Genomic DNA, 15,203 nt, shown 5'->3' with positions numbered 1-15,203 from the left:
AGCAAAAGGATGACAAAGACAATGACAGAGAAAAGAAGAGGGGGTAGATAAGAGATGGAGACAGGCTGGGTGTAGACACAGAAAGAATGAAGTTGAGGACAGAGAAAGAAAGAAAGGAAGGAAGGAAGAAAGGAAGGAAGGAAGGAAGGAAGAAAGGAAGGAAGGAAGGAAAGAAGGAAGAAAGAAAAGAAAATAAAGAAAGAAAGAGAGAGAGAGAGAAAGAAAGAAAGAAAAGAAAGAAAGAAAAAAGAGGAGGAAGAAGGGAGGGAGGAAGGGAGGGATGAAGAGTTGTTTGAATGATAGCCACTTTAAAGAGTAAAATAGGCTATCTGAGGTAGAGTTGGAACAAAACAACTGAAATGCAGGCAAAAGACTTGCTAAGGATAACTCCAAATGTGGGACTTGGACCTCAACTTGTTCTGACTCTGTCTGGCATTTTGTTTACTAAGCTATACTGTCTCTTCATATACATGGCTGTGTAGTGTGCTGCTGTTGTTGTTGTTATGGTAACTCCTGGGGCTTGGAGAAAAGACAGAGAAATGGAATTAAATTCCATAAGACTTGAAACTCAAAAGGAAATAAACAAACAGAACTTTGCTTTCAAAATAGTAACAGAGAACATGTTCAAATCACCTTGGGATGTTCCAGCATCTCTGAGATGCATCCACAGGGCCTTGGGTTCCCTGCCGAGGGTCTTTAGTGCTCAGCTCAGGGACAGGGGCAGAGGCAGCCCAAGAGGAAGAAGCAGGCCATCCTCTTGGACAAAAATTCATTAGTGGTTTAGGGATGTGGGCCCAGAACAGAGTCTAGACAAAAGCAAAATTTGTTTGGGTTTTCTGAGAGGTTTTGGCGATAGGAACATTAGCAAGTCCAAAAGTGCAAACACTGGCCCGTTTGATGACCCAGTTTGGGCAGACAGCGGATAAATCACTAGGGCCTGGTTTGGGTTTCTAAAAGGAAAAGCATGGATGTCTCCCTCCTTCCTTTCCGCCCTCTCCTCCTCTCTGTCTGTCTGTCTCTCCTTCCATCTTTCCGTCTCTCCTCCTTCTTTTCCTTTCTTCTTCTTGACAATTATCTTGAGTGCTAAAGCAGAGGCCTGGCTGTGTTTGATACTTATTATCATTTGTTCACATTTTCATTAAGTTCCTACTATGTGCAGGACTCTGTGTGCGATATAATACTACCCAATATGAACTCTCCAAACTGTTCTCCTGAGAGCTATCCCCTAAAAAACCTATTTTTTCCCTTTGAGACTAGGTCTCCTTAGCTCCTTAGCTCACTTAGAAAGTGGTGACCACCCTGAGACCCACTTCAAAGCTCTTTTTTTCTAGGCCTATTTGATCCTTCTTGGGCAGACCAATGGTCCCCAACTCCCAGACTTCACCATATCAGTGCCATAGTGTGTGTAGCCATTCAACTTTAGCCATCACGGCAGCTCAGAACCCCTAAGCTCAAACAGTCCACTTCTCCACAAGCAGAGATCAGGGGAGCACACTGCCCCCCATACCCCAACAGCTTCCTAAGTCACAGGACTGATTTTGACATCGTCTGTTTAAAAGCCCCTTTCGTCTCTCCTCCATTCCTTCCCTTGCTTCCTTTATGGGCTCTGCCGATCAGTCAGACAGTTCCACCTTTCATACCTCAGAGTGCCCCAGGCCTAGATGCACTCCCCTCAAACCTGCTTCATAAAATCCTTCTTTGCCTTTCTATCTGCTTCCAGAGAGGGAAAGGAGTGGCTTGGGCTTTGGCTTTGACCTGGTCTCCTTTCCCTCTTCTCCCAGTGACAGGAAGAGGACCTTGGGAGCTTCAAAGGTTTCAGAGGATAGTGGACCTTCCATTTTGTCCTCAGTATTCTTGTTCTATCCCTGGATCACTGGTAGTGCTTGCCCAGTCAGGTTAAGTGTATTGAGAGCCAAAAATTGATTGAGTCATTCCCAGTCCCGAGTATATTAGGAGCCCAAAGGTTGGACTCTCAGCAAAGAAAACAGATTGTGCCTAAAGGGAATTTCCTGAGTGCCCCTAGAAAGTAGCTTCCAGCACCCGCAAGCTGAGAGTTTTCCCTCTGCCATATGTTCTTTCTAAGCCTGGTCCCATTTCCCCCAGGCTCTGGATGTTCTTGTATAGAATGTATCACAGATTTTTTTTTTTTTTTTGGGGGGGGGTGTGTTTTTATACTAACAGTTCTTTCTGTGACATCTTAGTATTTATTCCATTCCAAATTCTATTTAAAACTGACTTGCTGAAATGATTTTTGACCAGATTTTTGCACGGTGGCAAAGGTTTGAAGTGTTGAATCATCTCAATTAGGAGTATCAGATACTCCTAAAACCCTCATGGGAAAATGGAGCCAACTCAGAATCCCCAGATCATTGAGGAGAAGGGGGTGTGTGTGAGAAATAAGTATAAGGGGAATAAACTATCATGGGCTATAGAGACTTCACTTCCATACTTCTTCTAGGCTGTAGAAGGAGGTACCATGGAATCATGGGAAAAGTCAGGAGACCTAAAGTTAGGAAATCTGGATGAGATCCTAACTCTGACATTGGGAGGCAAGATGGAGCAATGGAAAAAGCACTGGATAGTCTATGGGTTCAAATGCTACTTTTTTCACTTAACGACTTCAAGTAAATGCTTGGGCAAGCCAGTTGGTCTGAAGTTCTTATTTGTAAAATGAGGATATTGCACAGAGAGACCCACTAAGTTCCCTTTTAACTCTAGATCAAGAATCTATGTTTAATTCAATTCTATGTCTTAATTTCTTCTTCTATAAAATGGAGGGGTTGGACATGAAAATCTTCTAAAGATCCCTTCTAGCTCTAGATCTAATACACAGTCCTATATGATTCTTCCAACCACCCCATGAGGAAAGAAGTCTATCTTATTTATATTTTTCAATGTCCATTTTAATGATGTCTTACCCCCAAAGCTTGAGTTGGTCAGGTTACTGCTGAGCCATTCACTCATTGTCAATGATTCTTTCTTACTTAGTAAGAGACTTTTATTTATTTATTTATTTATTTTTTGTTTTGCAGAATTAAGCAGCTTTAAAAGTCCAATAAAACTTTGTGCACATAAGGTGGAACTCCCTTGGGAGGTGGCGGGATGTTTTTCACAGGAGCACAGTTATTGTCAGAGCCTGACTGTTACAAATTATAACCTTGGAGAAAATGATGGAGATACAGAGATGAAGACTGAACCATCCCATGGAGATTCAGTAACTTTCTCCCCTCAAAATGCGGGGACCTGTCCCTTGAAGTACACAAGAAGAATTTGATTTACAATATGAGGGAAAACCAGGCGTAGAGTAATTGGTGAGGTGGAAAAGCAATCTCATTTCTGCCAAATTGCTTTCTCGGGCTCTACATGCTCTGTGGAGGTCTGAATTCCGGGGTCTGCATCTTGTTTGTACATATAGATGCCTTCCTTGTATGAATACGGCATCTGGTACAAGTGTGATCTAATCCTGTTGTCAACTAAAATAAACATTTTAATTAGAGGAAAAAAAAATGTCCCAAGTTGCCTGCCCATGAGCTGGCCCTCATATTTTCTGAATGGGAAGCCCTACTTACTAACTGTGAGTTTGGATTGTCATGAGCTGATCTGAGACTCAGTTCCTTAATCTGTGAACTGGGGGCAGGGGATACGGAGTGGACTAGATGGCCACAAAAGCCTCTGACTTTCTTTAAATTATTATCGTGTAATGATCTTTTGTGATTGGCCAGTACAAAGACATTCAACTTTCTCATGTTTTAATTGGTCTAAATTTTGCCGTATCCAATACCTTTTCTGATCATAAAAAAATGGGCACTAGTGTGCATCCTATAAACACCTTGGGGGGGGGAGAAACTTTCTTATTTTCTTGTCACCCCAATATCTAGGGTTTTTTTTTTTTTTTCACTTTGCCTGTGATTTCCATCAGTTTAGGGAGGTTTTTTCCCAATATGGAAACTCCCTTCAATACTGATGATCGAATCCTAGATTTACAATGTGAAAAGACCTTAGGTGCTTTCAAGTCCAACCTATCACTTCATAGATGAGGAAACCGAGACCCAGAGATGTAAATTAGTTTGCTCAGAATTACACAATTAGTAAGATTCAAACTTCTTAACTGCAAAGCCAGCACTCTATTCAGTGAGCAAGACTACCTCTTATCTTGTCCCTAGCAGGTGCTTAATAAAAATCATTTTCTCTATATAAATATCCAAATTAACTATAAAGTAAGATGCTATCTGCATCCAGAGCAAGGACAGATAAATAGAAGTTTGTATAGAATGATTTTAACCATCCCCCCCCCCCCCCCCCCATATTTGTGTTTAATGTTAACTTTCCCTAGGGCAGGGCAGGCAGGGAAGGAAGAAAAAAAAAGAAATTTACACTAAGTCTTTAGTATATATTTCAAAGGAACAGTAAGTTGTACATAATAGATTGGAAGTTTCACATACAAACATTTTTATTATACTGTGTTACAGAAATGCTTGTTTTATTTCATAAATTAAAAATAAAATAAATTTTAAAATGCTTATTGAATTCGATTGTTACTGAGAGGACATTGACTTTTCACCTTCTTCACTGAATTATACTTGACCACCCTCATAATTGCCTTCTCTCAGCAGCATCCGTCACCCACATACCTATGTGTTCACTCATATTTATAAATTTCCTATATTTGACTGTAAATTCCAGTTTCATCTACAGTTGGGCATCTCTTCCAACATCCATCATGATGCTCTGAGGAATGGGTTCCTCCACCAACCTGGTGGGCTTTAGACAGATGCCCTCTTGTTCACTGGGTTACAAAGGGGATTCTTTATCAGCTTAGACTAGAAGGCCTTTGAGATTCTGTGTTGCTATCTCTAATTTGTTTGTGTTGTTTATCTTTCCAATTAGATTAAAATCTTTCCACCTCCGACTATGGTGTTCAGAACTCCATAGCAATTCAACTGATATTTAGTGAGAGCTTCAGTCTGGGACACTATATTAAGTAGGGTGCTTATAACTGAGGGGTGGGGGGAATTTGCATTAAATAAATTAATGGATAAAAGGAATTGAGATCACTTTCCTGAAGTATGTTAAAAAAAAAAAAAAGGCACTGGGCAGTCCCTTGTCTTTCCAGGACAAGGATGGATTAGTGATTCTATCCAGACCCAAGTTCAAATTCTAACATATTCATAGGACTGTATTTTTCAAGAGTTTTACAGGCTCTCAAAGGTTTCTGCACTTATTGAGTACCATGTAGATTGATCCTACCAAGTTGAGAAGCGTATAGGTCAGATGTGAAGACCGCGTATTTTAAAATCAGCCGGAGTCAGGAATTCAGGTTAGGGGAAAATCGTCAATCTTTATTCTCAGTGAAGAAAGATCGGAGGTAGAAGAGAATGGACAATAGCAATGTGTGTAGCTGAGTCAAGAAGCTAGCTAGGCCAGCAGCCACACGACCAGCAGCTAGGAGCATAGAACCCAGGCCAAATCTCTCCCAGCTTCTCTTCCTGTCTCTCTGCCTCCACCCACCAAAATCGTCATTTCCTATACAACACATCAGGGCTTGCACAGAAAGTGGGCGGGGGCCATTCTTTCTCCAAGCATGTATATTAATAGAGTATAATCCAATTACTATTTAGCCTCACGTGCTTGGGACCTCAGTGCATCAACTCAAGCCTCAGCCCATTACAGTCAGATGCAAAATTGGACTGATGTTGTCTGAGAACCAGCCTAGAGCAGTTTCAAGAGGGTCGTCACCACGAGATTGGTCACTATGTGATGTATTTGGGGGGACCCACCAGCTTATGGGGTTGATCTACCAAGCTATAGAAGGTTGTTTTATTTGAATAAACACCAACACGATGCTTAGGATTTCAGGGTTTTATAGATGTAGAACTCAAAAAGACCTGGAGGCTACTTAATCTAACAATTTCATTTTATAGGTGAAGAAACTAAGGTCAGAGAGAATGTGACTTGTTGAAGTTCACATGAGTGGTTGATAAACTACTCAGTTCTAAAATCAGAATCCCAGATTTTGATCTAGGATCAAAATTGTTGATTCCTGAATGTTGATAGGAATATCCACATGGATGAAACTCCAAATGCCTAAAGAATTTTATCATTTAGATATCGAAGTAAACATAGAAGTACTCTGAGCTGACCCTGTTTTTTTATAAATAAGGAAACTGATACCAGACCAGGTAAAATGACTTGTCAGAGGTTATACAGATGGTGAATGGCAGAGGAAACTTGAACTCATGTCCTGTTGGCAACCCCCCTTCCCCCTCCCCCCCCCCTTCTATCCACTGTGCTAACTCAGGGGAGCGGCACAAGAAAATCACTCCTTTGTAGAAAGGATGTTTTGAGCACAGCAGTGGTCAGGTCAGACAAGGGTTTTACAAATATCATCTTGGAAGCTGTATGGAGAATGATGGGAAAGACTGGAGGGGGGAGCCTGCTTTGTATGCTTGTATTTGTACTTAGCACACTACCTGCATGTGATAATTGCTTAATAAATATTCTAGCTGTCTATTCATCTATCTGTCTATAATACTGTCCCCTTTTACTGAAGCATCCAATTCCAATGATCCTTTTAACTCTCTTTCTCTCTATTTCTTCTCCCTGTTCTTTTTCTCTTCTCTGTTTCTCTGTCTCTGCCTCTGAATCTATGTCTCTCTGTCTCTGTCTCTCTCCCTTGCTCCCTTCCACACTCCCTCCTTCCCTCTTTGTCTCTCTGTCTCTGTCTCTCTCTACTTCTCTGTTTCTGTCTCTATCTCTATTACTCTGTCTTTCTCTCTGTGTCTCTTTTTCTCTCTCCTTCTCCCTCTTTTCCTCTCTCTCTCTCTCTCTCTTTCTCTCTCTCTCTCCCTCCCTCCCTCCCCCATCTCTGTTTCTCTCTTTTGTTTTTTTGTTTCAATTCTCAGATGAGATCTTCCTTTTTTTGTTTAGAAGAAAAAATTATAACTGACACTGTTCATTATGATAATGAATTCATTTCATAGTGCGGACATATTGTGGACTGTAATTAAAATTCTGAGGTTCTTGGAATAAGGTAAAAAAAAAAAAAATCCAACATTTTCTGAAAAGGTAAGCTCGTGGAAAAGACAAACAGGAATAGGCAGAAACAAATTAGGCTGAAGCCAAGAACATGCCTGCTTAGAATGCAAAACTGACTGTAAGCCAGGGATATAGACAGCATCCATAACAGTGACGTGGGCTCCAAGCTTTGAAGGGCTCAGTAATTTATTAAAAATATCATGTCACTATGAAACACTTGTATCTGAATGAATGGCCTGGGAATTGACTGCTGGGACCTTTGTCATGTGGGTGCCTGGTAGAAAAATTAATGCCAAAGAAATTGGGTTGTTTCACTTTTCACTTTTTGTAACCCTATTTTTCATTGTTGGTATCTCTTGCTTTATGGAGGATATAAATTAACATAGATCAAGGGAGCGTGTTTCAAATGGTAACTGTTTGGTTCAGTTACCAACTGGGGATATCTTCTAGTCAGTAATTTGGAAGCTTATTCTCAGCATATATACATACATATATATGGATGTGTGTGGAGGTACATATATATATATATATATATATATTCACACATTTAACTTCAATGTAATTTTATCATTGTGGGTACTCTATCCAATTACATATCAATATCCAGACAAGCCATTTTTTATTCGATTGGTTTTTCCCAGATAGATAAGTAGACCAAACTCATTTGAGTGGTTTTAGATCTCATTCACGAGTCCTGGAAGACTTCGCCATTATAAACAGGTTATTCCTCTTCAAGTAAGATTCTGTTCTAGATCACGTCCATGATTACGGTGATTATCTTTGGTGAGAAAACTTCCCTTTCTTTTTACCCCTTGTCTAATGTCAGTAGTCAAAGGACATGTCTGTTGTTGTGTTCTATATGAATGCTAACTCACTGTTAAATATGTTTCCTTCCCAATTCATTCTTCTCCAGGCTAAACAACTCCCATTCTTTGACTGATCCTAATATGTTGTGATCTTATACCTTTTTTCTTTTTATCATCCAGCTCTTCCTGCTCTGGACATGTCACTGACATTTGTCAATGTCCTTCCTAAAATGTGGCACCTAGAATGGAAAACAATGGTCCAATTGAGGTCAACAACACAGAGTATCACTGATCCTCTCCTGGACACCATACCTCTAAGTGTAGTTTGAGATTAACTTTAATGTCTCCCCCTTTCATTTCATTCTGTTGGCTCATGTTGACTCTCCTAAAACTTCTGGATTGTTTTCATAGGAATTATCATCATCTCTACCTTAAATTTATGAAAGTGGCTTTTAAAAATAAATATATGACCTGATACTTATTTAAAAGATTCCTTTTAAGGGTAGCTAGATGGCACAGTGGATAGAGCAATAGTCCTGAAGTCAGGAGGACCTGAGTTCAAATGTGATCTCAGACACTTAACATTTCCTAGCTGTGTGACCCTGGGCAAGTCACTTAATTCCAATTGCCTCAGGGAAAAAAAAAAGATTCTTTCCAAAGTGTGATTCTGTGGGTTTAAGAGAAGCCACTCAAAAGTAAAAATTATGTCTTCCTTCCTTCCTTCCTTCCTTCCTTCCTTCCTTCCTTCCTTCCTTCCTTCCTTCCATCCTTCCTTCCTTCCTTTCTTTCTTTCCTTTCTTTCCTTTCTTTTCTTTCTTTCTTTCTTTCTTTCTTTCTTCCTTCCTTCCTTTCTTTCTTTCTTTCTTTTTTCCTTCCTTCCTTCCTTCCTTCCTTCCTTTCTTTCTAGTGCAGAAAACATGGGAGGACAGTGGTCTACCCAGGATAGGTATTCCAAAACGATTAGAAGTTTCTAGCTTTAACGTTTGCTTTATTGTTTTCTTCCTTTTTGCTACTTTCAGGTTGCCCCTGCCATCAAAGAGAGGATGATGAAGAAGGGAAGCGTGATGCTGGGCTACCAGCCACATCAGGGAAGAGTTAACTTCTTCCGTCAAGTAGTGATCAGCCCCCAAGTGAGCCGTGAGGACATGGACTTCCTCCTCGATGAGATTGACCTCCTAGGTAGAGACATGTAGCCATTGCTCAGAAAGGCCCCAGAGCACAAATCGCACTGAGCAGAAGTTTCCCAATGAAGAACATCTGGGGCCTTATTATAGATGTGTTGTTCTTCAGATGCTCATTAGGAAATGCTGTAGTAACTTTAAAATCGAATTGCTTAGAGTACATCTTAAAAGTGCCTCAAAAACCTCCAAAGTCTAGAAAAGCAAGAGCAACAGAAGAATGAAAATAGCATCAGTGCTGCTCTTGTGATTTGGACACCTTCTTTAGGAAGGTTGTCTGGGAGGAGTATTCTCAGAGGGTGGAGGAAAGCAAGCTTCCTGGGTATTAAGCAGCCATCCCCTCTTTAAAGGATTCAAGGAACTCCTAAATGTAGGAATTTTGATTCTTATGCCTCATAATCATCAATGATTCACACTTAACAGTTTAGAGGAGCTTTGGAGTAGATGAGAGACAAGCTGGGCATTGTCCAGCCGGGAGTTTGAGCTTGCTCCGGTTCCTCTAAAAATAGACTCCTTATAGATAGCTCTCACCTAGATCTTTGGTGGCCCTAGAAGCATGTTAAAGCTATTTTTTTTTTTTAAAAGAGGAATGATGAAAGAGGTTTATGTGAAAGAGAGATCTTTTTATATGGACTGATTGTGCAAATTATTGGAATTCAACATGGTACTGATCTAATCTCCCTATGGATTAAAAAAAAAAAAAAACTTTCAAATTACTTAGTAGGCCATATATTATTATTGGATTTTTTTTTCTATCAAAGATTAACAACCCCAGAAATGTTCTTTCATCCTTGTCTTCTTGGACCACATTCTTATTTTGCTCTAAATCCTATTATTTTGCTTTGGCTTAATCCAGCCATATGAATCTACTTCTACACCATAAAACAAAGGAACCAATGAGACAATGTTCATCTTCCTCTCCTGAGAGGGTGAGGGCCACTTAAGAAACAAAATCGTTAATTCACATTGATATCATGTTTTAATGCTTATAAAGCACTTTGAGATTGGTAGTGCAAATATTATATCGATTTTACAAATGAAGAAACAGAGGTTTGGAGAGGGTAAATGTCACATCTGGGGTTTTACCCAATCCCAGCCCTTTTTTCACACTGATACCGCTTTGGATAGGAACAAGAGGCTAGACCTAACTTAAGTCTCAAAAGTTAAAACCTTGGTCATGAAATTAAATGACTATCAAATATCTTGAAGCCACTAGAAGGAAGGCAATAACAGATTTTCATTAATCCCCAAGACTGTTCCTTATCACATATTCACAGAGGTTGGTTTTGTTGCCACCATTTATGGATAACACAGCTCTACAAGGATTCCATCCATCCTTTTAACAAGGATTTATTAAGTGCTTATTATATGTTAGGCACTGTGCTAAGCGCTGGGAACAAAAATATTAAAAAATTAGTTTTTGACCTCAAAGAGCTTTTATTCTATTGATACATGATCCTTTTGGAAGATCCTGCCATTTTAGCAAATTATCCTTAGCAAAAAAAAAGTCCTTTTGTTTTAGGAGTTCTGTGAATTGTTATCTTCCAACTTTCTCTTCTTTTGGTGGTCAGTTTGCTTTGAAATAATCGTTGTGTGTTTTTATGAAGGCTAAAGAGCAAACTAAACAATGTGGTCATATATTATTTATTATTCATTTTCCCATGCTGTGAGTAGCTGAGAAGCTGAAAGCAGAAGTTTTCTTGTTTGTGCCTAGTTTGTTCATCAAGATAGCAATGACCAATGCATTCTTTTCTCTTTCACATCTCAAGTACTGAAAATTGTCTCTAAATGAAGTGCTTTAATGCCTTCAATTGACATGTCCAGTGTTGTACAACATTCCCATTTACGAGCTCCAAAATACCAGTAATTTATTGTGGGCAGAAGATAATAGATAAAAATAAAAACAGGAGCTCTTCACCAAAAGACTAAAATGCCTTCACAGTCGTTCCTGGGAGTGGAAAATCTTGATCCCATCTATAAGCCTAATTCTAGCTTTCTCTATGAATTTTCCTTGATAAAGGACTGAACAGAATTAGGCCCTTTAGATACATAGTTTGTCATACTAAGCCATACTATAGCTCTCTTCTAGGTAGATTGGCTGTATTGGAATTGTGTTCCCATTTTTTATAGATCTGGGTTATATTGCCCCAAAAGCTTAAGAATTGAAAGGGGTAAAAGTATTAGCATTTTACCTAATCTGTTTCTTTCCCTTAAGACAAAAATTAAGTAGACATACTCCATCTAACACTAATTGATTCTTTTCAAAACACAATGTAAGGTGAAATGATGTTACTTAGGAACTAGGCTATGGATGGATGGATGGCCAGACAGATTGACACATAGGATTTATGACTTTTTAGTGGGGTTTAGTTGAAAATGTATTCATAAGATTGTTGATAGGACAGCGTTATCCAAAACAGTCTGTACTATCATTGTAGGCTTTGAAAATCCAACAACCGATATCAAGAATTTCTCTTTTATATTTAACATTACTATTTTTCATTTTAGCATCTTGTTTCTGTCTTATGTTTCCATTATGTCAGAATGGTTAAGATACGTTTACCAACATGCCTCTAAATTTTGATAGATGCTTACTAGCTATGGGATGATGACATGGTTTGTATTTGTTTTCATTTAAACAACAACATGAACAAGAGGTTTTTTTTTTTTAAGTCTGCACATAATATTCCTGTAAATCGACATTTGCATCCTCATGATGCAAAATGAATATTAGAGCATAAATTTTTCATCTGACTTTTTTTTTTTTCTGTCATCTACTGTTTACTAAATTTTAGCATTTATATACCATAACATCCCCCATGGACTAGGCTGCCATTTTAGCAGTAGAGACATGAGACTTCTTGTCTTGTAGTTGATTTGAATAAAATTAAACAAGAGAAACAAAATATGTGTTTGTCTTTTTTTTTGGGTTGTCATGAGCTGACCTGCTTGTCAATAAAGCTGAATTCTTGTTCCAATTCTGCTACCTCTTTAGCATTATAATCAGTTGCTTCCTCTGTAAAATTGAGGACTTGAACTCTCTTGTTCTGGGAGGATCTGCCTGTCTCAAGCCTCACCCATCCTAATTCATCCTCAATTCAGCCACTAAAGCCTGAAATCAACCTGTTCATCCTTATAGAAAAACAATATTCCATTACATTCATCTACCATAACTTATTCAGCCAGTGTATTGAGCCATTTCTCAATTGATGAACATCTACTCATTTTCCAATTCTTTGCCACCACTAAAATTCCTAAAAGCTGAGCATGTTATTTCTTCCCTATCCCCCCCTCCCAGTAAACTCCATAAATTCTAATGGCTTTCTATGGCCCCCAGGAGCCTTTTTGGCATTCAAAGTTTACCTTTGTAATCTAGTCCCAATTTTCTAATTTCTTACATCATATTCTCCTACATGAACTCTTTGATCCAATGACATGGGCCTCCTGACTTTTCCAGACAAGACCTTCCATTTCTGGGCTCTGGGCATTTTCACTGGTTATTCCCCATGCCTGGAGCACTTTCCTCCCTCCAAGCTGACTACTGACTTCCTTGGCTTTGTTTAAGTCTCCACTAAAACTCTTTCTTCTACAGGAAGCCTTTCCCAATGTCTCTTCATTGTAGCACTGCCCTCTGTAAATTAATTCCTGTTTATCCAGTATAGAACTTCCTTTGTAAAAATTTGTTTGTATATTATTCTCCTCAATGGATTGTAAGTCCTTAAAGACAGGAACTGTCTTTTGTCCCTTTTTGTATCCCCAGCACTTTGCACAGTGCCTGACTAGTCATTTAATCAATGTTTATTGATTTAGTGATTGAGCAACATTTCCCATATTCCATCTCCCATTTCTCTGACTTTTCAGAGTTCATCCTCATGTTTCAGGTGTTCTATCTCTCCATTCTTAGTTCCTTTTAAGGCACAGTTCAAGTGATACCTCTTACAAGAGGCCTTTTCTGCTTGCCTTAGTGGTGTGTGTCTGTCTAGGTACTATTGTTTTCTACTATGGGGCAGTAGAATGGCTTCTTGTTTCATTTTTTGCCTGTATTCTCAACAATTTGACCTTAATGAATTGAATCAAAGACCCTTGAAGTTCTAAAATCTTTTTTACTCTAATCTTTCTGAATTATCAGGTGGTGTAATGCCAAAGAAACTGAGCAAGACAGAGATTAGAGACCAATTCAATAATTTATTAAATGGAGAGAAATACTGGGACCAAGGCAACCATGTTGATCCCAGGGCTAGAGGAGACTATCAACTCAAAGAGTCTCCCCCGGACAGCAAGCCTTTTATGGAATAACAAGTACAATGACATTACTGATATTCTAATGACATCTGAAATGGATAAACCTTTATCTTGTCAAACATTAAGGAATGTCTATAAAACCTTTATCTCAACCATTAAGAGGGGACGGTTATAGCCTAAGGCAGAATTACAAAATAGGACAATTGGAGGAACTGGTCACCCCATTAAAAGGGAACTTTGGCATAACAGTGGGAGATGGGGAAATTCAACAGTAAAAGCATGGATCCCTGGAAGCAGTCGTACCTCTTCAAGGATGGCAGGTTGATCTTAGGGAGAAGTAAAAACAATAGCTACTTGAAATGAATGGATTCCACATCCTCCCCAACCACCACCAGTCTTGTGACACTAAATGGAATGGTTCAAAATGGAAACTGAATGTGATTTTTAAGTCGAAAAGAATTAAAAAGCAGGTAGGGAATGAAAGAGTCAACATGTCAGTTATGTCCTCCTTGGAAAGAGTGTCATCTGGCATGTCACTGCTCAGTTTCCTTTCAATGATTAGGAGATATGACTAAACCAAACAGTTTTTGAATTTCTGTTGGAGCTCCCAATACGTAAGTATTTCTTCATTTTTTTTTTTTTTTTTTTGATTGCAGAATTATTTGGGATCAGGAAGCAGCTTAGCAAAGGGGAGAATATCGTATTATAACACTGACACCCAGGCATGAGGCAGTACCTGAAAGACTATTAATTTTTTCTGACAGGTGGAAATTGTGCCTCACTCCCCATCTGCCACTCGCTCAGCAATCATGATCCCAGAGGAGTAAATAGGGACAATTTTAAAGCATCTTCCAGAGCAGACTTCTCATCTGAATTTGTCTATTCAGCATTAAATCCTACACTATTTAGACTTGTATACTGGATTTTCCAAATTTTCCCCCTACCATCCTGACAGGCTACAATTTGCAGCAGTCCCTGACAAGTAATTGCCAATTTGGGGATGTGAGATAGACAAGAGAATTGGAGACATCTTAGAATAAAAGGATGTTTTAAAATATGCATATAGGATTGATAAAGATCTCCCCTCAAAATGTGCCGTTTCCATGAAGAAAAAAGGAAGGAAAACTGGGTCAGGAGCATTACTGCTCATGCAAGGCGCTGTCTTGTTAAAGATAGGTAATTAGAAAACTAGTGTATGCCATTTGTGATGCTGCTTATGCTAGTTTTTCTTGCTGCAGAGGAGCTTCCTGCTCTAACTCTGGTTTCAATCTGATTTTAATCTTTAAACCTTATGTGAGATTATACTATAAGGACTAGGCTAAACCCTGGTGCAGTCTGGGGAACTCAGCACTTTAGGTCAAGGATGGGACTTCATCCAATCCCATTATCACTTAAAAAAAGAATGAAATCATTTGCTCAAGGTCACACAGCCACATTCATTACTTGCTATTCTTTGTCCACACTATCCCATCTCTGTGGCTTTGTTCAGATTATCCCATGCCTGGAATACACTCCCTGGAATACACTTCAATTCAGAGGCAGGATTTGAATCCTGCCTCTGACACTATTTGACCTCGAATAAACTAGTTCGACCTCTTGGCTTCAGTTTTTGCATCATTAAGACAAGGGCATTGGATTAGATGACCTCAAAGGCTCCTTGATTTTCCCAGGTCTCTCAAAATCTCCCATGAGACATGGAAGATGTGAGTGCAGGGCTGTCACACATGGTGTGCCCCCATCAAAGAAGGTGCTGTGCTCTCTGAGCAAAACAGAACTGCAGTAGCTCAAAAGAAACATGAGATGCACAAATGTACAGACATCTCCATTTATAGCGACGGGTGGTAGAGCCTTCTGAGCTCCTGTTTGTCTGATCAGCCAGAGATGCACACAGTGTACCTTAACCCTGACACAGTGATGTTTTAGTGTTCTTTGAGGGGGAAGG

General features: G+C 39.3%; 1 protein-coding gene across 1 annotated transcript in view; it reads left to right on the top strand.

The window, feature by feature from the left end:
* Positions 1 to 12,058, top strand: part of GADL1 (glutamate decarboxylase like 1) — a 206,190-nt gene extending 194,132 nt beyond the window's left edge. The window contains exon 15 of the mRNA XM_031940417.1: positions 8,861 to 12,058. Within this exon, the coding sequence (XP_031796277.1) occupies positions 8,861 to 9,034 (174 nt within the window). The 3' untranslated portion in view covers positions 9,035 to 12,058. The remainder of the gene's footprint in view (positions 1 to 8,860) is intronic.
* The last annotated feature ends 3,145 nt before the right edge of the window (positions 12,059 to 15,203 follow it).

The sequence above is a fragment of the Sarcophilus harrisii genome, chromosome 5 (assembly GCF_902635505.1).
Source record: "Sarcophilus harrisii chromosome 5, mSarHar1.11, whole genome shotgun sequence".
In the NCBI taxonomy this organism is placed as follows: domain Eukaryota; kingdom Metazoa; phylum Chordata; class Mammalia; order Dasyuromorphia; family Dasyuridae; genus Sarcophilus; species Sarcophilus harrisii.
This window is presented reverse-complemented; position numbering and strand designations above follow the sequence as displayed.